This window comes from Lissotriton vulgaris, chromosome 2_1 (assembly GCF_964263255.1).
Source record: "Lissotriton vulgaris chromosome 2_1, aLisVul1.2, whole genome shotgun sequence".
In the NCBI taxonomy this organism is placed as follows: domain Eukaryota; kingdom Metazoa; phylum Chordata; class Amphibia; order Caudata; family Salamandridae; genus Lissotriton; species Lissotriton vulgaris.
The window spans coordinates 205,253,025-205,278,701 of NC_141687.1; the positions used below are offsets into that span (position 1 = coordinate 205,253,025).

At 46.0% G+C, this 25,677-nt stretch overlaps 1 protein-coding gene across 9 annotated transcripts in view; it reads right to left on the reverse strand.

The window, feature by feature from the left end:
• Positions 1-25,677, reverse strand: part of LOC147729834 (complement factor B-like) — an 877,333-nt gene that overhangs the window by 831,888 nt on the left and 19,768 nt on the right. For all 9 annotated transcript variants that reach the window (XM_086954737.1, XM_086954730.1, XM_086954734.1 and 6 more), the window contains exon 2: positions 205-1,107. In XM_086954737.1, the coding sequence (XP_086810863.1) occupies positions 205-1,107 (903 nt within the window). The remainder of the gene's footprint in view (positions 1-204; positions 1,108-25,677) is intronic.

Here is a 25,677-nt window from a genome sequence, read left to right on the forward strand (position 1 = left end):
AGAACTAGATCTCTGCATTTCTGATCTGGATCTGCTCGTTGCCAGATGGTTCTTTTTCTTTACTCTAGGAGTCAGTGTCATCATTCACAGAATGTTACACCTCTCCTTCCATTAACAAACACAACAAAGTGAATTATGCATGCTGGTTGTGGCGGAGCCTGATATTGGTTACATACAGAAATTCAGAAGTGTAATCAAACTTACGCTTGCACAGAGCGGTGTACATTTGCTCTCCACTGGGACTGCGAAGTGCGCTCCATTGGCCCCAACGATTGCACACCCTCCAGCTGACAGGGAAGGCCCGAAACCCTTCAGGGCAGATGTGCTTTAACATACTTCCCACTGTTCTCTTTTCTGGCCACACAATGTGTCCACCCTGAAGCAAATCCTTCTCATCACATGTAATGTCCTCTGGTTGGAGCTTTGACTTAGGCCCAACCTCCTTCAAGAGGTTTGGATTACTGCCAGCATTGACTGGGCCTGTAGGGGATCCTGCAGAACGGGGCTGAGCTGCTGGAATTTGAAGAGTGGACAATACATGTAAAGGTGCTTTTAGTTGGGGATCCATTCCAAGAGAACCACTCAGGGTAGAGTTTACCACAGTGGCACTCTTATTGTCTTGCTCTGCGTTAAAGAGAGATGGGCCAGGGTCAGTAAAGGAATGGGCCATATTAAAGCTTGCTTGTACATTTGCACTTTCATCTGGTTCTGCACTGCTAGTCTCTGGAGAGTGCCCACGTATTGCCCTGTTGCTGGTCAACAAGTCTGACCTTCCACCATTATCTATGATTGATTGTCCATCTATTGTTGAAATGTTATTTAACTTTTCTGGTTCTATATAACTGGATTTTGCAGACTGGGCTTCTATTATGTTTGTTCTGTTTGTTTTCAGTGGCACACTACCAGTTGCATTGACAAGGAAATCATCTGTAGTAATTGTGCTGTCTTTTTCTTCTTTTCTCCAATTCTTGGCATTTAGCAAATGATCATGTGTTGGTATGGAGGTATTTTGTAGTGATCCAGGCCCGTTCATCTTAGGTGTGGCTGGAATTAAGTGGTTCAGGTATGAAGGAGATGTTCCAGAAGCATCAGCATTTCTCTCCAACTCTGTGAATTTAATAAATAAAATACAGAAATAATTAGTCAAAACATCTCAGTTACCAGTTATAGAAGAAACTATTCCATGCTTGAGGGCCAGAGGAACAGGATTGTCATAGACAGTTATAATGTTGTAGCTATCAACAAGAAGATTGTTTGTAACTGAGGTGTTCCAAGTGACCTCATAAAACACAGGGAAGTAGCTCAAGTTACATATTAAGTTACTTGGTGAAAGTATACCCATTCTTTATAGCTACTCCATCTACGATTTTATGTTGTGTATGCCCTCATGAGCATCCCTCACTAATGTGCATCCAAACACCAACTGCACCGGGAAAGGAGCCGTAAAACAATCACACACAAAAAGCCCTATAGCACTACCACCCATCCATCCTCCAACTACCTCATGTATTAAAAACAAAATGTGCCCAGTCTTGCTCTCTCAACTCTTCCAGGCATTTCCTCTCTCCTATAACAATCACTTGCTTTTATACAGCTCTGCAACTGTCTGTCTAGCTCACTGGGTTGAGGAATAGTGGTTTGTAGATTTGGAAGCGGGTCTGCGGGGGTAGCTGACGTGGTGTGACACGCGACCTGGTGGGGAGAAGATGACTGCTGTTGGGTCAGGGTGTGCTGGGGAGGGGAAGACTCGAGCTGGGTACCACACAAAGATGGCGAGAAGGAATCAGCCGCCCGAATGCTGTTACAGGGGTCTTTTGGGTTGGGAAAGACGCTGTTGTAACTGCTGTCTGTTGTGGGTAGAGATGGTAGTCAGTCCACCATATCCAGGCAATCGTATCGATTGGATAGTGGTGGACCTCTCCAATTGCTAAAGTGGCCTGGTGGTGGGTTACTAAAGCCATACCCCGGCGTGCACCAGACTCCAGGGCTACCTGTTGGCTTCACCGGGGGACTGCGAGGACCAGCAGCCCCTACATCCAACAGCTGGTGCCTCTTCCCCCGGAGGCCACGCCCCCCTTAGACGCCTACTTACTTTTCGTTACACCCGCTTCACGGGTGCCGCTCATTTTTAAACACTCTACCTGCCACAAGGAAGGATCACAGAACGCTGCTCACGGAGGGCGAATTGCCACTTGTCTTGCTCAGGAAGGGTCGCGCCGCTGGTGGGAGCTTCTCCGCAATCGGCGGACAGCCTGCACGCTCCCAGCGTGCACCAGACTCCAGGGCTACCTGTTGGCTTCACCGGGGGACTGCGAGGACCAGCAGCCCCTACATCCAACAGCTGGTGCCTCTTCCCCCGGAGGCCACGCCCCCCTTAGACGCCTACTTACTTTTCGCGACACCCGCTTCGCGGGTGCCGCTCATTTTGAAACACTCTACCTGCCACAAGGAAGGATCACAGAACGCTGCTCACGGAGGGCGCATTGCCACTTGTCTTGCTCAGGAAGGGTCGCGCCGCTGGTGGGAGCTTCTCCGCAATCGGCGGACAGCCTGCACGCTCCCAGCGTGCACCAGACTCCAGGGCTACCTGTTGGCTTCACCGGGGGACTGCGAGGACCAGCAGCCCCTACATCCAACAGCTGGTGCCTCTTCCCCCGGAGGCCACGCCCCCTAACTGTCTCACTATAAACTGACCAGCCCCAAACGCAACGCGGGACGCGCGCGGGGAGAAGCGCGGGCGAAGCCCGGGCCAAGGGCGGGCCCGTTTAAGCCCGTTCAAGACCGGGCAGGACTGGACTGGGCCACCCTATTTGCAGTTCGTGCTTTTATATTTTGCCACTGTCATTTCACACTAACTTTTTGCTTTTGGCTTGAGAAAATTCATTGTTCCTCACTATTGTAATAATCCTCACGGTACAATGTCCACGAGAACCACTAGGAACACAGTTAAAAAGCAGGCTCAATCCGCTGGTGAGGTCATTGGCCCAATTGACCAATTTATAACTAAAGCCAACGATGCTATTGAGCAGGGCATTATTCTACTGGACCGGAGGATTTCACAGGACTTGATGATTGCCAGACGCTCTTCGATGGGCCTACTGGCCACTGCAAAAACCCCCTTACGTCCTGTTGATCTACCTCCACCAGTGACAGTGCATGCAGAAACGCACACTGTTCCCTGCACAGTGGACCTTTCTGCATCTTTAGATTTGTCTGAATCTCATCTCTCCCTGGAAAAATCTCCTGCTATTTTTGTTACTCAACTAGATAACACCCCCTCTTCCCCAATGGCTAGGGGTATACGAGAAGGAGCAATTCCTAAAAAATTAAAGAAGACAACCACTAAGCTCCCCCATTCCACCATTCCTCCTGTTACAACCATCCCTGCAACTCCTCTTTCCTCTAATTTTCCCCCGCAAAACCTTAACCATCCATCCCTCCATCATTCTCCTTCACTGTCAAATGTTCAAATAGTGGATTCTATCTCTGCTAATTTGAACATCAGCTGCACCAGCTCAAGTACCCATTACAGCGGAGGAGATATGGTAAATGGTAATCTTACAACCAACGCGTGTAGCAACGACAGCCTATTGCTCACCAGAATTGGTGATTTATTTAAATCTCACTTGGAACCCATAGAAAAGGCCCTACATATGGTTCAGTCTCAACTTACCCAACTGTCCCTTGCACTATCCCAAAGTATAGGAAACAAGAAGGATTCCAATTTGGCGAAAGGCAGGTCCACTACTTCAAACACTCCAAACGCCAAAGCGCTAAAACCTGGAACCTCTGCGCAGAACCCCAATTCCAACAAACAAAAAGTCCCTGAGAAGCCTATTAAAAATCATTCCCTAGCATCTACAAACAAGCCGCAACCACCTCCTAAATCCTCTAACCCTTTACCACCCCGCCCTGGAACCAATCCTAAACCAACAGCACCCTCCCTACCAAACCCTCCTTCTTCCCTTCCCACCTCTACAGCCCCCACTCCCGCTCCTGCCAAATCCAATAATGCTACTGGATTCAACACCATTCCTAATAATCGTAAGAGAAGGATCCCTCCTATCCATCTCCCACCTGAGGCCTCTCCATATGTAGTAATAATGACTGGGGTTCCGGAACTCCCCCCAAACCAAGATGAACCGGTTTGGTCCTTAAAAAATAAAGTAATATTCTGGTTGTCCAACAATAGACCGCTTCCAATCTTTATGGACAACAGAGTTACTACAGTGCGTAGAGTGCCTTGGTTAGGCAATCTACCAAAAAACACACAGGGCGACTGTATTATAGTAAATTTTGAAGACCCAAACACAGTCGAGCATATTTGCTCCTGGGGTGATCAAATCTCCACTGAAGGGATAGCTACCCATAATTTGTCGTATTTCTATCCCCCTAATACACGACGTAACGCAGGTCCTCCGTGGTCCTGGACGAGGGTAGGAAACTGGGGTGGAGTCAGAGACCGAGACCAGTGGTCGGGGTATGGCTTTAGTAACCTACCACCAGGCCACTTTAGCAATTGGAGAGGTCCACCACTATCCAATCGATACGATTGCCTGGATATGGTGGACTGACTACCATCTCTACCCACAACAGACAGCAGTTACAACAGCGTCTTTCCCAACCCAAAAGACCCCTGTAACAGCATTCGGGCGGCTGATTCCTTCTCGCCATCTTTGTGTGGTACCCAGCTCGAGTCTTCCCCTCCCCAGCACACCCTGACCCAACAGCAGTCATCTTCTCCCCACCAGGTCGCGTGTCACACCACGTCAGCTACCCCCGCAGACCCGCTTCCAAATCTACAAACCACTATTCCTCAACCCAGTGAGCCTAAACCCAACCCTCCTCTCTCTGCTATAACCACTCAGTCCCCGTCCCAATTCCCACACTTCTCTGCTGAACCTCAGCCTCCAAACTCTACTTTTTCATCAACCCAGGACCTCCCAATTCTATTCTGGAACGTAGCTGGCTTAAGATCGAAAATCCATCTTCAGTCCTGGGTGGAAGTAACCAACAAATTTAAGTTAATCTGCCTAGAAGAAACTTGGGCAATTGACCCTATTGATATCCAGGGTTTTAAAACATTTCACCTTCCTTCCTTACCGTCCACTCATGGTAGACCCAAGGGCGGCTTAGCCATCTATGCTTCCAACTTAATTCCCTTTACGATCATGGAAGTTCCGCTAGTCTCGCCAATTTCTCAAATCCTCAAAATAGTTCCAGACAACAACTCATGTTATTATCTCATCAATATGTATAATAACTCTTCACCCAGCGACTGTGTAAAATCTCTGTCGGAAATTACTTTGTATTTACAAGACCAAAAAGCTATGAATCAAGAGTTCAATTGTCATATTGTGTGGGGTGGGGACTTCAATGTGTATTTGTGTAACAACTATAGCAAAGGTATTTGCGGGCTCTTAGACGAGCACGATGTCCCCCTGGCCCACTTCACCCATAGTACAGTGGGTCATGCACTAAACACTTGTATTTTTGCACTAGAACTTGAATTCGCGAACATTTTAGTGTGTCCCGCTGTAGAGTTCAAGACGACTTTTCATGGTGGAGGAGCTACCACAATCATCGATTTTATTTTATGCTCCCAATCCCTAAACAACCGACTGAAGCAATTTACAACTGGCACCGACCCCTCAAGTGACCACTACTCAAATAGCATAACCATAGTATTAAATACTCCATCCTCAGCCTGCCCAAAAACAAGTCTCTTAGCGCAGCACTCCCTGGAGATGAGTAAAATTAACGGTTATACTGTTAAGTGGACGACGATCAACTCCACAGAGACCACCAGTAAGATCATTCAAAAAACCCTTCCCTTAATCCACCACTGCCTGGAGACGTCATCTTCCCCCCAGTTGATCCTCTCCAGCTTTGTTAAGATACTAGAAGTCATCAGACAAGAGCTTACCCGTCCACTTAGGACTCACGACAACGATAAGGACTCCAGAGGGTGGTTTGACTCCCGTTGCCGTAAAGCGCAGCGTGCACTGAAAAGTGCTCTACACAATCAGACCAGGGACCAGCCCCTAATCGCCTCCCTAAGGAAAAACTATAAGATGGCACAGCAATCCCGTAAACGGGAAATAAAAAATAATCTCTGGGCCCAACTACACCAGAGCACTCTAACCAAAGACTCCACCATGTTTTGGAGAACAGTTAAGGCCCCTTTCCTAGCCGATGAAACTGCGATACAGCATCTAGATGTGGCAGTACCCGCTGATAAATGGGTAGCACACTACTCGCAGATCTTCGGGGACAACCCCTTGACAACCGAGGCTCCCAGACCAGATGCAGAAGCTCCCACTAGCAATAACATCTTCCCTATCGACCTCCACTTCGATCTAGTGGAGGTAATCACAGCACTGACTGCCTCAAAGACCGGTAAGGCGCCTGGTCCAGACGGGGTCCCCTTAGACATATTTGTGAGCAATATAGATCTTTGGTCTCCAATTGTCACACAGGTCATGTCTGCAGTTACCCAGATCGGCCTTATTGATTCTTGGTCTACCTCTGTGCTCCTGCCCATTTTCAAAAAGGGAGATCGGGACAACCCAGCCTGCTACAGGCCCATCTCCCTTTTGGATTCCCTAGGCAAGGTTGCCGGCAGACTAATCCTGGAGCGATTAAGGGACTGGGCCACAGAGAATAAGATCCTAACTGACTTAACAGTTTGGGTTCCAGGAGGGCCTGGGCACAGTGGAACAGGCCTTAAACCTGACTTTACTTATAGGCAAATACGCTGGGGCCAAAGGCGGTAAACTTCATCTAGTTTATGTGGACTTGAGTTCCGCATTTGATTGCGTAATTCATTCCAAGCTATGGGTGATCCTGAAAAATCTGGGTATAGATCCTGCACTGCTGAATTTTCTCCGAGAGCTATACTCAGACGCAAAAGCTTGTGTGAGATACGGTACCAAAGGGGAGCTTACTGAATCCTTTAACATCGAAAAAGGCGTAAGGCAGGGATGCGTCCTTGCTCCATTCCTATTTAACATCTATACTAATGGACTGGAGCAAGCGATGCTAGCTGACAGTAAAGATCTCCCCTGCATAAGCTCCCACCCTATCCCTGCATTACTGTATGCAGACGATTCAGTCATCCTAGCAAGAACACCCAATCAACTTCAGACTCAACTAGAAAAATACTGTGAATTTATGTCTTCTCTTGGTCTCAAAGTCAATAAGTCCAAGACTTTCGTTATGAATATCGGGAAGAGAGCCCAAAAATGTAAATCTCTCTTTATTGAGAAGACCAGATTAGAAACTGCTAATACCTACCCCTACCTAGGTATTCTTATTGATAATCATCTGTCCTGGAAACCTGCCATATCCAGCAAAAAACTGCAGTTTCAACGCACAACATCAGCACTGACTTCGTTCTCTAGGAAACTGGGTAAGCCCGCTCCTACTGTGCTTTTGAAGATCTACCAAGCTAAATGCATGAGTGTGGCTACATACGGGGCTGGAGTCTGGGGCTATGTGTCTGCAGACGAGCTACAAATCATAGAAAACTACTTTTTGAAATACATATTAGCCCTCCCCCGTAGTGCTCCTACTTACGGTGCCCATGTGGAACTCGGTTGGGAGTATCTGACTGACATCATTAGATACCAGCCGATTCTACTATGGCACCGTATATGGACTCAGGAGCAATGTCATCTAACTAGGTCACTAATATCTGACTGTCTCACTTTGTCCCATTGGAAAAAGATTCCTTGGCTGTTATATGTTTCAACATTTTTGACAGATTTGAACCACCCTGCATATTTTACTGACCCTGAATCTCTATTGGGCATATCTAGAAAATCTTTGAAAAAGCTATGTGCTGACCACTTAAGCGATCTTCGTCTGTGTTCTGAACTTGTCAAAAAGTCAAATGTTCATCTAACGATGGTCCAAACTTCTTATGGCATTCAACCTTATTTGTCTTTTTTTCTGTCAAATCATGAGAGGTATGTTTTAACCAGATTTCTGTTTGATGTATTCTATCGCCTTGTGTCACTGCCTGTGCCCTTAGACTGGTCACGGGAATTAATAAACTGCCCCTGTGACGGTCTTACTCGCCAGTCAACTCTGCATGTAACCTTTTTCTGCGGTTTTTATAAATCCCCGTGGAAACGATGGCTGGTTCCATTGCTCCGGCACTTAGGACTGAGAAGATGCAGACCGGCTCTTTTGGCACTTCAATACTTAGACACCCCGTACGTTGCCAAAACTGTTGCCTGCTTTCTCAAAGCCTGCTTGAAAACTCATTCCCAACTATTGGCAACTGTTTCCTAAGATTTTACTGACTACTGTGCTACTATTCTTGTATATAGAGTGTTAGTGTTTACTTGTAAAATGCCTGCCTTCCTTAGCAGCCAATGAGCAAACTGAATTTTTACTGACTATTGTGTTATTATTCTTGTATATAGAGTGTTAGTGTTTACCTGTAAAATGCCTGCCTTCCTTAGCAGCCAATGAGCATACTGAATTTTTATAATGTTGTAATGTTTTAAAATGTACTTTTTATGATTGTAAATTCAATCGAAATAAAGTTATCTTTTGACTTTGACTTTGACTAATCTAAGGGCCTGATTATGAGTTTGTCGATAAGGGAACTGCCAAAGCGGCATCGGACTCCCTGCCGCTCAGTTGGCGGTCCACCCGCCAAATTATGATTTTGGTGGGCTGTTGAAGGAAAAGCTGCCGGAGTCCCGCTGATGCTGTCCGCCATTCGCAGACTGCCATGATCGTAGTAGGGGAAAGGCAGCTGTCAGAGGGCAGTGCAGACAAGTTCACTGTTATCGGAATTGTGTGTTGGCTTTCCATCGAGCTGATCATGGCTGGAAGACCGCCTGCTTCGAGTTGGCGGAATCGAAGGAATTGGAGTGCATACTCACCCATATCATTTTCTTCCTTTCAGATCCCTTCCTCCAGGGCCCCACTTCACAGTAGCATCTTGACCCTGAGAAAAACTGTTGGTGTTGGTAGCAGCAGTGTTTTTAATGGCGGGAAATCTTTTTTTTTATAAGTGCTGATACAGGTGTGTATATTTTGACTGCACAAGTGTTAAATATACACATATATATATAAATTACTTTAATGTTAAACAATGACATTATTTTAAATCAAGTCTATACATAACTATGATCCCGCGGGACACCAACCTGCGGAAAATTATCACTAAACACTCATTCGGGCCCATGAACCACACGCAAGCATGATCTAGTTAATGAAACCCGCTGGGCATCAATTTTAATACCACTGGGCGAGCAGCAGTGTTTTTGATGGCAGGAAATCTTTTTTTTTATAAGTGCTGATACAGGTGTGTATATTTTGACTGAACAAGTGTTAAATATACACATATATATATATGTTTTAGCAAATTGCGCAAGCGCTTTGGCAAGGGCTCACCACGTTCTTCCAACCATCCGGTTTGTTGCACTGGCTCCCAGAGTGATGCACCAGGACTCCCTCTTGTTGTTGCTGAACGTCCGACGCGTTTCGGGGCCAAAACCCGCCCCTTATTCATGGACTTGCTGAAGAAAGCGCCAATCTGTACTCACACTTTTCAAGCGCTTCAAAGCTTGAGAAGGGCGTCGTCCGCCCTGAGTGGGTGGAGCTACGACGTCGGGGCTTGTGGTACATGCAGTCCTGTGAGTATAGTAAGTTATAAAACCCTTAAGTAGGGTGGCTCAATCCTTCTTTGTAAATGTCATTAAAAACCTTTGGTTAACAGGCGAGGGTAGTTCTTGAAACACCACTGACTTATTCAATGGAATTCCGTGCTGACAGGCGATCACGTTTTCGACCGCCTCAGGCTTCTGTTGTTCGGATCCTCGTTCCGCACTGGAAGCGGAGCCCCTTGCCACGACCCAGGCAGGCCGTTAGGAATGTGTTTTAGCAAATTGCGCAAGCGCTTTGGCAAGGGCTCACCACGTCCTTCCAACCATCCGGTTTGTTGCACTGGCTCCCAGAGTGATGCACCAGGACTCCCTCTTGTTGTTGCTGAACGTCCGACGCGTTTCGGGGCCAAAACCCGCCCCTTATTCATGGACTTGCTGAAGAAAGCGCCAATCTGTACTCACACTTTTCAAGCGCTTCAAAGCTTGAGAAGGGCGTCGTCCGCCCTGAGTGGGTGGAGCTACGACGTCGGGGCTTGTGGTACATGCAGTCCTGTGAGTATAGTAAGTTATAAAACCCTTAAGTAGGGTGGCTCAATCCTTCTTTGTAAATGTCATTAAAAACCTTTGGTTAACAGGCGAGGGTAGTTCTTGAAACACCACTGACTTATTCAATGGAATTCCGTGCTGACAGGCGATCACGTTTTCGACCGCCTCAGGCTTCTGTTGTTCGGATCCTCGTTCCGCACTGGAAGCGGAGCCCCTTGCCACGACCCAGGCAGGCCGTTAGGAATGTGTTTTAGCAAATTGCGCAAGCGCTTTGGCAAGGGCTCACCACGTCCTTCCAACCATCCGGTTTGTTGCACTGGCTCCCAGAGTGATGCACCAGGACTCCCTCTTGTTGTTGCTGAACGTCCGACGCGTTTCGGGGCCAAAACCCGCCCCTTATTCATGGACTTGCTGAAGAAAGCGCCAATCTGTACTCACACTTTTCAAGCGCTTCAAAGCTTGAGAAGGGCGTCGTCCGCCCTGAGTGGGTGGAGCTACGACGTCGGGGCTTGTGGTACATGCAGTCCTGTGAGTATAGTAAGTTATAAAACCCTTAAGTAGGGTGGCTCAATCCTTCTTTGTAAATGTCATTAAAAACCTTTGGTTAACAGGCGAGGGTAGTTCTTGAAACACCACTGACTTATTCAATGGAATTCCGTGCTGACAGGCGATCACGTTTTCGACCGCCTCAGGCTTCTGTTGTTCGGATCCTCGTTCCGCACTGGAAGCGGAGCCCCTTGCCACGACCCAGGCAGGCCGTTAGGAATGTGTTTTAGCAAATTGCGCAAGCGCTTTGGCAAGGGCTCACCACGTCCTTCCAACCATCCGGTTTGTTGCACTGGCTCCCAGAGTGATGCACCAGGACTCCCTCTTGTTGTTGCTGAACGTCCGACGCGTTTCGGGGCCAAAACCCGCCCCTTATTCATGGACTTGCTGAAGAAAGCGCCAATCTGTACTCACACTTTTCAAGCGCTTCAAAGCTTGAGAAGGGCGTCGTCCGCCCTGAGTGGGTGGAGCTACGACGTCGGGGCTTGTGGTACATGCAGTCCTGTGAGTATAGTAAGTTATAAAACCCTTAAGTAGGGTGGCTCAATCCTTCTTTGTAAATGTCATTAAAAACCTTTGGTTATATATATATAAATTACTTTAATGTTAAACAATGACATTATTCTAAATCAAGTCTATATATATATATATATATATATATATATATATATATATATATATATATATATATATATATATATATATATATATATATATGTATATTAATCAAAATACATTAATATATTTTGACATTAATTCCTATGGAGTTCCATTTTAAGTCCATGCCACCAATGTTTTCTATGCAAGAGTACTGCAGTAGCATTGGTTGAACTTGTTTGATGCTGGACATACTACTGCTTGTTTTAGGCAGTAATAACTTACACTCATAAATTTGGCTCAACCACTACTTTGCACTTGTAGATTGTGAATAGCCAAAAATAGTAAAGTTACTCAAAAGTGTAAGAGTAAACTTACATGTGTAACTTACTCAGAAGTGTATGTTACCTTTGTGAATAACCCCACAAGTGCTAAGCATTTAGAAGTATCAAAACAAGTGAAAAGTCAAAAACACAACACCTTAAATATCCAATTTATGAAAATAGAAATAGAGACTTAAACGAAATGACACCAAAACAACAAATATCGAATAAGGGAGAACCAGAGACATGAAGTTTTAGAGATTTTAAAGAAAAAGTTGCAAAAGAAAGTAAAGCCTTATTAGAAAGTACTGTTCTTGTATGACCGGAACCTAGCAGAGATCACAGGCCAATTGTGATTGAACACAAATCGGATACACCATTCAGATTCATCAAGATCAAAGATTTTACATTCTGACGTAGTCTGTGCAATGGAAATCAGAATTCTCCACTAGGGCAAGGCAGCAGATTGTATCCGGTGAAGTTGCTTTGAATTTTTATATGTGTTGAGTGAGGGCGCTGAGTCTGTAATTATGGAGAAAAAAGCTCCAAGCTGGACAGATCACATTTTGCAACTAAGGAAGTCTTTTTACAGGCTGGATACTTTTGGCGACATTGCACAGTCAAGATTTCTACCTTTGAACTTAGGGCCTGATTTAGAGTTTGGCAGACGTGTACTAGATGAAAATTGTGATGGATATCACATCCACCTTATTACAAATGCCAAGGATATAATGCACTTATTAAAAGGTGGACAAGATATCATATTTGTTACGGAGTAACTCATCAGCCAAACTCTAAATCTGGTCCATAGTCTATTTTTGGAGTTAGAATTCCTCCAGTGAAGAGAAGTAGCAGGAAGCATCCAGTAGGGTTGCACCAGAGTCGGACAGGCTTGACACAAGGGTCCACTAAACTGTACTTCGAAAGCAAAAAGCTCCAAACAAGATTAACCTGATATTCTTGCCCAGCAAGTTCATGTCTTGGGCAGACTGACTTGAGTACTTGGCCCCAGTCCTCTGGAGGTCTGAAAATCCAAAATGTTTCTACGTCCAAATTTTCACACATTTAAGAATACATCCTTCTGGACACCACTAAGGCTCCCAGGACCTCAGGGACAGAACGTAAGGGTCGGGACTCACAATATTGACTTATTCCATCAGATGCTACCAGCAGGTTGCAGTGACCTTCAAGCTGCACCTGATAACTGGTCACTCCAGGAAAAAGGCCTTGTGCAGCTTTTTAATGCTCCTGTAGGAACACAGGAGGTCAGCCAACTGACCATTGGTGTCTACTTATTTGTCCTGGGTACAAGTGGGAGCAGGTTCAGCCCTTCATCCTCACCGGTTATGCGTACACCTCACCAAATTGTCACAACACTTCATCTGTTGGCAAAGTGTCTTATACGTTTCTTTTACAGGTCCAAAGGTTCCTTCCTACGGAGCAGTAAAGTAGCTGGAAGATATGAGCCAACTCCAGGGCACCTTGAGAGGCAGGATACAAGGTTGAAGATGGAGAAGTGTGGCTCAATGGTTAGAGCGGCAGACCCTGATGCAGAGGTCTAGCCCGGGGACCAGGGTTCAATTCCCCGCCTAGGTGGGTCTTGGGCTCAAAATTCCACGGACCTGATCATTCTCACCTCGGTGCCTATTCCAATCATGGAGTCCCACTCTGCAAATCTGGGCAATAGCTTGCTTAATCTCCACAACGGCCCCCACAACGCTAAGGATGCCTGGCCTCCACCTTGGGGGTGCCCAGGAGTGGACGCCTCACAGGGAAAGTCAGGATGGGTTCCACAGCGGTATTCGTACAAGCGCCTTGAGACCCTTGCGGGTGATTAGTGCGCTATACAAGTATACATTTTTTAATTTACAATTTACAAGATAAGGACTCTAAATAAGAAAACTACCAGGATCGGCTGCCAGCAAGACAAACAGGGCAGAAGATAAAGATTTCAGCAGGAAATCATAAACATGGTAATTAACACAGGTAAGTATGTTGTTTCCTCCGGACACCGCTTTTATCTCAGCCACATCTGAACGGCAAAACCACAAGATCTGCGGTCTTCCAGGGTTGTTGTGGCCACCGGATGCACAGAATGCAGTCAATATAAACTAAACCACGTCCTGTGTGAGAACCCTTTTCCAGGTCACGGCTCAGTTGGTGTGCCTGCAGCAGCCATGATAGTACACCCTGCCCCCAAGTTTCTCCCCACAGGTTTGGGCTTGGTGGGATGTTATAAATGAAATCTTCTTAAAAAGCGGGGCATGTATGTGAACTATGGGTTCTTACAACCTACTTTCAGGCCCATAACCCTTCCAATCAACAAGACAGAATAAACATCCCTTAATTCGAATCCAATAAAGCCTTCACCTCAAATTCTGCATGACCCCTTATTTCCATCAGAGGTGGTGTTTTTGGTAAGCAGGTTCCTTCATTTACAGGTTTGATTAGTGAAATGTACTGGTAGAGTTTTGGGTAGTTCTTGTTTTACAGCAGCAGGATTAATAATTTTTATGATCTTAAAAGGCCCTATGAACTTTAGGCATAAATATTTGGTAGATAGCCACACTTTATCTCGAATATTGTACGATTGTTCAGGTCCCCTATGCTTAGCTACAAGCTTCTAATACCTTTTCTTGGCTTGTTCTAGTTTATTTTGAGCAGTGGTGTGAATGTCAAGGAGGTGTTAATAGAACCAATAAGCTGCAGCTACTATTTAGGGTGTCTGAATGTCTGTATTCATCATTTTGGGGTGGAGCAAGACCTCTGACGCTCTCCCGACAGCTCCGCTCTACCAGCGTCACAGCGGAGCCCTCCTGCCCCCTCCGGGGAGGTGTTCGAGAAAAAACTCCAACGCATCCAAAACGCCTCAGCCAGACTCATACTGGACATCCCTCGGCAAGCTCACATTTCCGGCCACCTGAAGGATCTCCATTGGCTCCCTGTGAACAAGAGAATAACGTTCTTTCTCATCTCCCACGCACACAAAGCCCTCTATAACCTAGGCCCCGAATGCCTCAACACGCGACTTTCCTTCTACACCCCTTCCGCCTGCTACGATAGTCCAATCAAGCCCTCGCCGCAATTCCAAGAATTCACAGATCCACCATGGGAGGAAGATCCTTCTCTTACCTGGCGGCCAAGACTTGGAACTCTCTCCCCACCCACCTCCGCCTTACACAGAACCACCTCTCCTTCAGAAAGCAACTAAAAACTTGGATATTTGAAAGGTAAAGCACCTCCCTCCCTCAAACGCCTTGAGACCGTCTGGGTGAGTGGTGCGCTATACAAATTTTGGAACTTGATCTTGAACTTGAACTTCGAGCCCTGCTGTGTGCTCTGCCTGATTTCGCCTCCTGGCAGCGCCCGTAATTGCTGGTATTGTCCGTGTTATTCTTAAATTTTGCTGCACCTGTAACTGCTGGCACTATCTGTGTTTTTTCATTACATTTTTTGTCTTCTGTGTTCTGCCTCAATGCATTGCATTGTAGTTCCCAGTTCCCAGGCTCTCCCCGCTCCCTTCCCACCGCTGCTGCCCCTGCAGCCCGTCCCCGTGTCCATGGCCGCTCCCCACCTCCCCTACTTAATGGCAGTCGCTGCGACGCACGCAGACGGTGCACCTAATGTAAGGCCATCTGCGCCTGTCCGTGCCCCGAACGCGACCAGCACCAGGGACCCTGCATCTTGCACCCCCCACCACTACAGCTCAGCTGCCCTCCACACACTCAATACAGGAAGACACGGAGACTGCCTCAAAGCCACGCGAAACATGACACACGGCTAGTTCTCCTGTCTCCACTGCCGCCAAACCTTCAACACCACCCCGGCCTTCAAAACCACCGACAACAATACCAACGACTCCCTCAGCTGCATCCTCCTCAAAGTATTCTCCGTGCATAAACAAACCGTGGAAATATGGAACCTACTAGACGCCCTCTCGCCCTACATCACACTCTTCACAGAGATCTGGACCAATGCCACCTCCGCTCCCGAAATCAACACCGCCATCCCAGATGGATATAAAATCCCGAGGAAGGAGTGCCGAAACCACCCGGCAGGGGGACTCGCCATTGCCCACAAGAACACTCACCACCTCACCAACCCACCACCTCACCACCTTCAGCAAGACCCTCACCACTGCCAAACACCTGCGTTTCCAGATCAAACTCAGCCCTGTCTCCACACTCTGCAGAACCCTCATCTACATGCCCCCGGGCCCTCTATGCCCCATCGCTGAACTCATCACACCCCATGCCATCGTCTCAGTGAACTACATACTCATCAGAGGCCTGAACTTCCACCTCGACAACCTGAGTGACCCCATCTCCACCACCCTCCGGGACAACCTCGCCAATATCGACCTCAGGCAACTCATTACCACACCAACCCACAGGGCGGGACACATCCTCGACCCCATCTTCACCGCAGGAAACAGCAAACACTTCAGCCTCACTACGCAACTTCCTTGAACCAACCACCACTGCGTACACTTCACCGTCAACAAGCCCAAGACACCCAAACCTGCCCCACACCTACCATGAAGGAACTGCAGCAAGGTCACAGACGAGCCACAAGTCAACTAAACCACGGCAGCAGATGCCAACGTCGCAACCAGGGAACGCCACACCTGGATTTCCACATGCGCAGACGAGCTCACCTCGCTACACAACATCGACAAACAACGACCAAGGAAAGCTGCCTGGTTCACCTCCGATCTCTAAGAAGCTAGGCGCACCTGCAGACCCCTGGAGAAGAACTGGAGAAACACCAAGACACCCGAAAACTACACCACTTACAAGAACGCCATGACGGACTACCACAACCAGATCAGAACCATAAAGAGGACTTTCATCCATAACAAGATTCTCGCCAACTCCACCATCTCCAAGGAACTCATCAGTGTCATCCAAGAATTCACAAACCCTTGCAGCGAATCCACAGACATCACGCTATCCCAAGACCTCTGCGACAAGCTCGGAACCTACTTCCACCTCAAAATCAAAAACCTCTACGACAACTTCATCGCCCACCATCAGATGCCACAGCTGTCCCACCCCCTAGCCACACCAGCCAGCCCACCATCTCCACCTGGATGCCAATCACGGCCGAAGACACCGCCTAGACTATAAAAGGCATCCACTCAGGGGACCCCACTGACCCCTGCCCGCCACACATCTACCACAGACCCGTCGCCGCCATTGCACTTGACTTACAAAGCACCATCGACACCACCTTCAAAACAGGCACCTTACCAGACAAGTGGAAACGCACAGAAGTCAGACCTCTGCTCAAGAAGCTCACAGCTAACCCCACTGACCCCAAAAACTACAAACCAATCTCGTTCCTCCCCTTCATGGCAAAAGTTGCAGAGAAAACAGTCAATAGGGAACTGACATGTTTCATTAAGGACAATGCCATACTCGACCCGTCCCAATCAGGATCCTGAAGCAGCAACAGCACAAAAACCGCTCTACTCGCTGCCACAGACGATATACAGAACATCCTTGACCAGGGCCACTCCGCAGCCCCCATCCTCCTCGACCTCTCAGCAGCCTTCGACACCGTCTCCCACTGCACCCTCCTCAACAGACTACACAAGGCTGACATACAAGGGACATCCCAAGAATGGATCCGATCCTTCCTCAACGGAAAAAGCCAGAAAATCAGACTGCTGCCCTTCCTCTTTGATGCCACGGAAATCACCTGCAGAGTCCCACAGGGGTCACCCCTTAGCCCAACCCTCTTCAACATCTACATGGCCCCCCTCGCTGACATCGTCTGACAACATGGTCTTAACATTGTATCCTACGGTAACCACACCCAGCTGATTCTCTCCCTCACCAAAGAACCCACCAGCGCCAGCCTAGACTTCCAGAAAAGAATGCAGGACGTAGCAGCCCGGATGACCAACAGCTGCCTAAAACTCAATGCTGAGAAGATGGAAGTCCTTCTACTCTGTACCACCCCCTCAGTATAGGACAACACCTGGTGGCCGACTGTCCTCAGAAGCCCACCAACCACCTTGGACCACGCCAGAAACCTTGGAATTATACTCAACTCATCTCTCACTTTGAACCAACAGGTCAATGCCGTCACCTTCAGCTGTTTCAACACCCTACGCAACCTCCGCAAGTCTTTCAAATGGATCCCCCCGGAGTCAAGGAAGATCATCACCCACGCACTCATCACAAGCAGACTGGACTATGGAAACGCACTCTACACCGGCATCACTCAACAAGTCCCTACTCCGAAAACTCCAGACGATACAGAACACCGCCGCCAGACTCGTCCTCTGCAGCCACTGGCATGAACACATCAGCCATCACCTTCAAAGCCTCCACTCGCTCCCCATGGAGAAAACAGTCACCTGCAAAATCCTCACCCACGCCTACAAATGCCTACACAACACCGGACCAAAATACCTCAACGACAGAGTCAACTTCCACATACCCAAGAGAAACCTCCGATCCTCTAACCTTGCACTAGCCGAACCCCAGCACGTCCACAGAGCCAGGGCAGGCGCAAGATCCTTCTCTCACATCGCGGCCAAATCCTAGAACGAGCTACCGGCAAACATCAGATACGCCTCCTCCCTGAACACCTTCAGGAAGACCCTCAAGGCATGGCTTTTCGGCTAACAGATATTCGACCCCCCCAGCGCCTTGAGACCCCCACGCATGAGTAGTGCACTTAAAATTCACTAATTGATTGATTGATTGATTGAAATCATAAATACAGAAAAAGGTGAAAACCCTGAAGATTCGCTAGTAGAATTATTGTATGAGAATTCTGCATTCCATAACCAAGTCTCCAATCAGAGGTATCCTGCAAAATCTGACACCGTAAATACTGTTCTAGACATTGATTTATTCTCTAAGTTTGACCATCTGTTTGCCGGTGGTGACTTGAGGATAACCTCACTACAATACCTATGAGTCACAAAGTGAACTCCAGAAGTGTGAAATAAACTGTACTCTCCTGTCTGAACTAAGCACTGATGAGATTCAATGCAGCCAAACTTCACATTGAATACAGACCTCAGCTAATCTTTTTGCAGACAGCAATCCTTCAAGCGGAGCAAAATGAGCCATTTTAGTCAAATGGTTAGCAGTTACAAGAGTTGTGTTGCATTCTTTTGGTGTATGGGGCATTTCTACAATAAAATCAAGAGAAAGTGTCTGCCATGGACATGGTGAGACTGGAATAAGTTGAAGTAATCCCGTGGATGTTGCATGAAAAACCATATTCTGAGCAAATACTACACATTTCGACAAATCTTTTTGTATCTATCCATAACTATTGTAGGCCACCCCTGGATACCCCCTTCGGTGACTTGAGTGACTTCACTGTAAAACCTGTTCCTGTAGCACTTTGGTGGGAAAGAATAGGGCTTCATTTACATAGCACAAATCATTTTTTAGATATCAGAATGTTGTATTAGTAGATCTTTACTTTCGTCAGTACTTTGTTCCGGTTGTATTTGAGTCGAAAATACATCCACTGCCGTAAGTCCCACCAATTTTTTGATGGGTGTTATGGAAGGAGGGTCAACTGGTTATTCCAAAGGATACCCATAACATGACAAGGTATCCGCCTAACCGTTCTTTTTCCTGGATGGAAAGTGATAATAAAGTCATAATCATTAAAAAGATGTGTGCAAATAACTTCCTAGCACACAAAGCTCGGGATTACTTCAAAAACTGTAAATTGTGATGATCAGTCAGAACTGAGTTGGGTGTTGTGCTGCCAACAAATGATGCCTCCATTCTCAAAATCTTAGCTTTACAGCTAGTAATTCCCTATGTCCTACAGTGTAATTTGACTATGCTGGGCACAGTTTATGAGAGAAGAATGTGCCTGGGTGTAATTCTCCATTAACTGGGCCTCGCTGTGACAATATTATATTAAAATGGCACTCTGTGAAGCATCCGCCTCCGCAACAAATGGATGTGAACATTCTGGATGGCTAGGAACTGGGGCAGATAGGAAATTTGAGTAGATCAGGATGCCATCAATATTGACTGCAGTGCACATGTCTATGAATTTGTGCAATACCTCATTTATGAAGTATTAAAAGGCAGTTTTTCACTCAACGTCTCGCAGACGTGCACAAGATGGTATGCCCTCTTTAGGTCTAATTTGCTGTATAGACTGTTGCTTGCCCCTTCTTGGTCTAATAAAGATGGACTCAACGGTAGGGGATGTCTGTTTTTTAGAGTAACCTGATTTAAGGCTCGATAATCTATGCTCGATCTGAGCTCTCCCCCCTTATTTGGGACAAAAATAAAGGTGAGGATGCATGAATATAATTTCCAAATTTAATCAAGATATTCTCTAAAATGAAGATTTTCAGGCTCAGTTAGGGCATAAATTCTGCCTCAAAGAAGTTGAAGCCCAGATTAGAGATATATATCAGAATCATAAGGTCCAAGAGGTGGTAATCCACTAGCATTTTTTGTCAAATATGTCTTTGAAACGCCTATAGACTTTATGAACCATTGACCCCTCATCAACCATAGTGTATTTAAAGTCCCCTTGATTTTTTTATGTATTCAGCAGACAATACTGAAAACAATGAGAAGTCTGAACTTCTTGATGCCCAGTCAATGCTCGGATTATGTTGGTTGTTGGACCTGGCCTCGTGGCGTGGTTCCCCCCCCGCGACACGGCTCCCCGGTAGCCCAGCTCCGTACCCAGAGACCCCTAGCTGCCCTGGCCATGTCCGGCCAAACGCCCATGACCCGCATTGGCCTGTCCCCGGCCACCTTCCCAGCCCACGCGCCCTGAACCCGCAAGGCCCCATAAGCCCCCCGGCAGCCATTTTCCCTTCCCGAGATCCCTGACTCCGTGGGCCTAGCATGACCCCAGCCCCAGCGCAGCGTAGGCTCCAGAAGCGCCAGCCCCCGTTGGGAGGGTGAGGGCTACCCTAGTGAGCGAAGACAAGGAGTTTTGGTGTCACCTCCGGCCTCCCCTGAGAGACTGGTTTCTGTCACACCTCTGGCCTTCCCCTGGGGGCCAGTTTCGATTACACCTCTGGCCTCCCTGAGTGCTGGCTCCAGACCTGCTGGCGTCTGGGAATTCACAGACGCATCCTCAAAGGAATCAAAGGACCAACCGCCGGACCTCACCCACAGGCCGCCCTCAAAGCCTCGGACCTCCGCCTGTGAGGGTCCAGACATCAAAGGGCCACTGGACTATATCAAGGCCCACCCCTGAACTAGCGGTAGTTGTATCTTGGACAAGGAAGCCCTGCTGATTTGATCGCGGCTGAACTGAACCTCGTGAACTCTTTGAGCCCTGCTGACGCTGTCGCGGCTCGTTCTTGGAACTGAACAATCGGAGCCCTGCTGAGCCTCGTCACGGCTTGAGCTTGAATCTTGAAGACCTCTACCGAACCTGCTGAGCCCTGCTGACGTGGTCGCGGCTCCCCCAGAACTTTCTCCAGAGCGAGCCCTGCTGACGTCATCGCGGCTCAAGGAACAATCTAGTCCGGCTGGACTATCGACGCTACCAACCCGAGTTGAATCACCGACAAGTGAGTAGGACCACCAGTGCGGTTCCCATCTTCCGCATCCCTCCGGCTCGAGGATTGAGAGCTGTGCGCAGGGTACGCTCCGTACTGGCCTACGATACTAAGACTGTCCCGCTACCCCATCCCTAAAGACTTGAGACTTTCTGCGATCCCTCGATCAGTGTATCTAAAAGTGATAATCCTTTTTATGTGCTTATAAAGAAGTTGATAACGAAACCTACGTTGTGGTGTCTGTTCGTAAGTGTGGTGTGGTTCTCGTGTGTACGATTCGCTACCTGAGGTCTTCCCCTGTGAAGATCTCTCATAAGGCTCGGCATTATTGGTGGGAGAGGTGGGTCATGGAGGAGTCGGGTAGACATAACCTGGCCTCTGGGATCGCCCCTTCTAACATTGGTACAGCCAAGTGACTCCAAGATTTACTCCAAACCAGGGGTCTCCAACAGGTCGATCACATGTAGCTCTCAGGCTGTGTCTGAGTAGGTCACACAAGACAAATAACTGTCAGCTGGTTTGAATGCTAAGGCAGCACTTTAAAACACAGTGCACCACTTTATGTGGCTCCTAGGAATCGTATAGCTCACTCTCGTCTGATAAAATATTCTTCTGTTTCTTTTCTTACAATGTCTTTCTTTCTGCTACTTGTTTCCTTTTTAGCTATTTCTTTGTTACCCTTTCTCCTTTTTTCTTCTTTCCATCTTTCTGTCTCATTGGTTCCTGCTTTTTTTCTGCTTCCTTTTCCTCTCTTTTCTCCACTGCTTTGTTCTATCTCCACACTTTCTCTTCTTTTTCCACCTATCTTTCTTCTTTCATTCTCAACTTCTTACCCCTCTTCTCTTCTGTGTCTCCTTTCGCTGGTCTTCTTGCTGCCTTCCTTTCACCTTTTTGTTTCCTTTTCTCTTTTCTTCCTCAACATCTCTCCCTTCTCTCGCTTTTCAGTTTTTGATTTGTTTTGTCCTCCTACATTCCCTCCTTCTTTCTCCACTGGTTCTCTTTTACTGTTTTTCTTTCATTTGCGCTTTGTTTTTTCTTATCTGATTTTTCTGATTTTGTCTTTCTCTCTGACTATTTTTTGTTTTATCTTCATCTCTTTCCTTCTCAATTTGTACTGTACTTGCTCTACTTTTATCTTTCCTGTTCTTGTTTTAGTTCCTGACTTGCAGTTTTCTTCCTCTTCTTTTTCTACCTATTTCCTATACTTTCACTTCTTCTGTTTATTTCTTTTGCTCCTTTTTCCTTTTCTTTTTTCTCCTTTGTTTAGCTCCTGTTTCTTTTTTATTTTCATTTTCTTTTTTACTCTTACTTTTTCTGTTTATTGCCTTATCTCATGTCTTTTTTCTCTCAATCGATCATGTTTCTGTTTATACTGTCCTTGGTGCTCATCCTCTACTTTTTTCTCTTTTGTTTTCCCTTCTTTCCCCTTTCCTTTCACAGGCCTTCTCCCCACCTTTCTCTTTCATCCTCTCTGATTTCGTACTCACTCCTGTCTCTTTTTGTAACTTTTCTTCTTCTCTCTTTCTCTGGCTTTCTTAGTCTCTTTCTTTCGTCTTCTCTATTCTGTTTTCCTCTCTTTACGGTCTTTCTTTCATGGTCTCTGGCTTCCTTTTTCTTTTCCTTTCTTTCTTACTCACATTGCATTTTCTTTTTCCCACTTCTTTTTATCTTTTCTTCTCCTTCCTTCCTTTCTCTTCTTTACTTTCTCACCTTCCTTTATCTTCCAATCTTAATTGCTTTCTTTCTTTCTATTCTTTCTTCCTTCCTTTGTTTGAAGAGTGCCTGGCTTCTTACATGAATCTATTCAAGGATTCATTTGTGTGCCATTGTCGTCTTACTGCTTTACAGTGTGCCGGCCACTGCTGAGATATGTTTACTTGTAGATACCTTTGAAGACTGCATGGGTCTCGCAAAATGTATTCTTGCTAATGGTCCTTTCTGTCCTAAGTCTCAAAATGAGAGCAGTGTCATCTTATCTATTGGATGATAATGAGAGCACAAGTCTAAGTTTGATTCCCACCTCTCAGTGTGAATCATAAACAATGGACAGAACTGATCTTGGGGTCTCCACTAGTTAATATTTCTTGTTTTGATAATGGTGCATTATTACTATATGTTCAGTACAGCAGGACTGGGATACTCTAAAGAATGTGTTTAAGTTACTTAGACTTTATGTACCCTTAACATACACAAGAACAGTAGGCGGTAAATCAGGATGGTTTTCGATGAGCATCAGAAGGTCCCACTGGAGAAAAGGTGGGAGACCCCTATTCCAAACTGAGGTGGAAAAAGTCAAACTAGAACTGCTCTGTATGTCTACTATGAATCATCATGGTTAACTAAATGGTCTGGGTATTAACTGGTCCTGATAAAATGTTCCTGCCATCTGTAGTCCAAATTGTTCTACCTTGTCCCTCTCTATAATGGGAATTCACAAGTCTTTAGCAAAAGATAAATTCATAAAGTTTCCTATTGCATCTGAATCAATCAACATGTCAATAGACACTTTGTAAAAGGCATCTATTCCAACTGTACATGCAAATTAAAATAGTGTTTTGAAGTTCCCATAGAGAAGTTTCCCAATTCTTTAAACACCTTGAAGCTGGGTCTTAACAACTACTGGGTTTTGAAATTTCCCTCATCTTCAAGGACTGTCAAAACTGTTCTAGGTTTACCTTTGGTTTTACTAATTGTTCCGTCTTTCCACAATTGAGATGCAGTTTCTGATCTCTATGTCTCTGTCTCTCTTTTTTAGAAAGTGAACCATGAATCCCACCAATTTGCATTGCCTGACTGTCATCCACTGTTTTCTTCTCTCTAATTTTCACTATATTCTGAAAGGATTTACCCTGATCAGTCTTTCTTTCTGACAGTGGCTGATCTAATGTAACTATTAAATCAATAAATTCATGACAACGCTCTGGAGGATTAACAACCTGGGTTAGTAAATCAATGAGGCCACCCAGATTCAGCAACCATTTGATTCAAAGTGGTCAGATGAGAAAGAAGGAAATTATTACCTTGTTTGAGTATAATTAGTCTTGGTCTAGAGATTGGGTAAAAGTGTGTTTATCAAAGAGCTTTTTCATTTCAGCTCTAAAGTTTGAATAGTTGTACAGAAGAAGATCTTCCCTTTCCAACAATGGTATAGGAAGCAGAGTTGTAACCCATAAATAAGAGAGAATAAATGCTACTCCAGACTGATCGTCATGAAAATAAGTTGATTTACACATGAAATGTAACTGACACTGATTCAGAAAGGTGGAAAATTTAAAAGACTCCTTATAAAATTGTTTGAGTGGTGCCAGAGGTACTATGTTAGGAATAACTTCTTATTTCACAGGGTTTGGATTAGCTCCTTCAGTAGCACTCTACACTTCTAGGAGTTCAGTAGGTGGATCAGGATGCATAAAAGTAGGTGGGTGAATCTTGAATTTGACCTAACACCTACAACTGTAGTTTGCCTTTCGCTGTGACTTGTACCACTTAGATTTCTCTGTTTCTAACCATTATGCTAACTGTCATGCTTCACCCTGAGATTGTTGTACTGTCTGGGGTAAAAATTTTGTCAAACAATGACATGTATTCTGGGACTCTATCTTATTCAGACAGGATGACTATGTGGGCCTGCTATTCGTTAACATTATAGTACTAACCTGTTCTTTCGTTTTCTTCATTAGGGGCACATGCCTCAAGCAAAATACCGGTCATAAAGGGGCCGATTCGCAGATTGGCCCCTTTGCGACCGGTATTTTGCCATTTGGGATGCATCAACCCAAAAGCAATTTGCAAAATAGGTAATCGCAAATTTTGCATTTACCTATTTTGCGAATGCAGTTAGTGCCTCACAAATTGCAATTCCCTAAATGCGATGCATTATTCATTTGGAATCGCAAATTACCATCAACTTCAGGTAATTTGCAATTCCTTTGAAAAATGAACAAAAATGCATTTTTCAAAGTGCATTGTGGGGCATACACATGCCCTTAGGGCACGCGTGTGCACCACATTTGCATACTTACCTTTTTTGGGGGAGCATCATGGTGGCCTTTTGGCCCCCTTGCACCCTTGAAATTGCATGCACAATTTGCGAGTACCTATTAATGGGAAGCCAAACCTTAATAGTGATTCACAATTTGTGATTCCCTATTAAGGAATATGTAGAAATCAAATTTTTTTTTTTTACGAAACCTACAAGCACAGGTAATTGAGACTTAGCCATTCCTTAATAATCACTATTAAGGACTCGAAATTCCTACATTTGATGCATTCGCCCCAAGGTATTGTAGTTTTGTCGGAGTGGGATGTGATCCAAGAAGCTAGCACTGAATCCAGACTGAGGACTCGAACAGAGCCAAAACTCAAGGGACAAGGGAAGTGGATGAAAAGAAGATGAAACAATGTTCTTCGCTAGTCTTGCCCATCTGCATGCAGGTATTTCTCACTGGTCCTTTTGATATGGGTCTGTGTGTATCTAACAAAAATAAAGTGAGATTATAATTAGTGGTAATTTGAT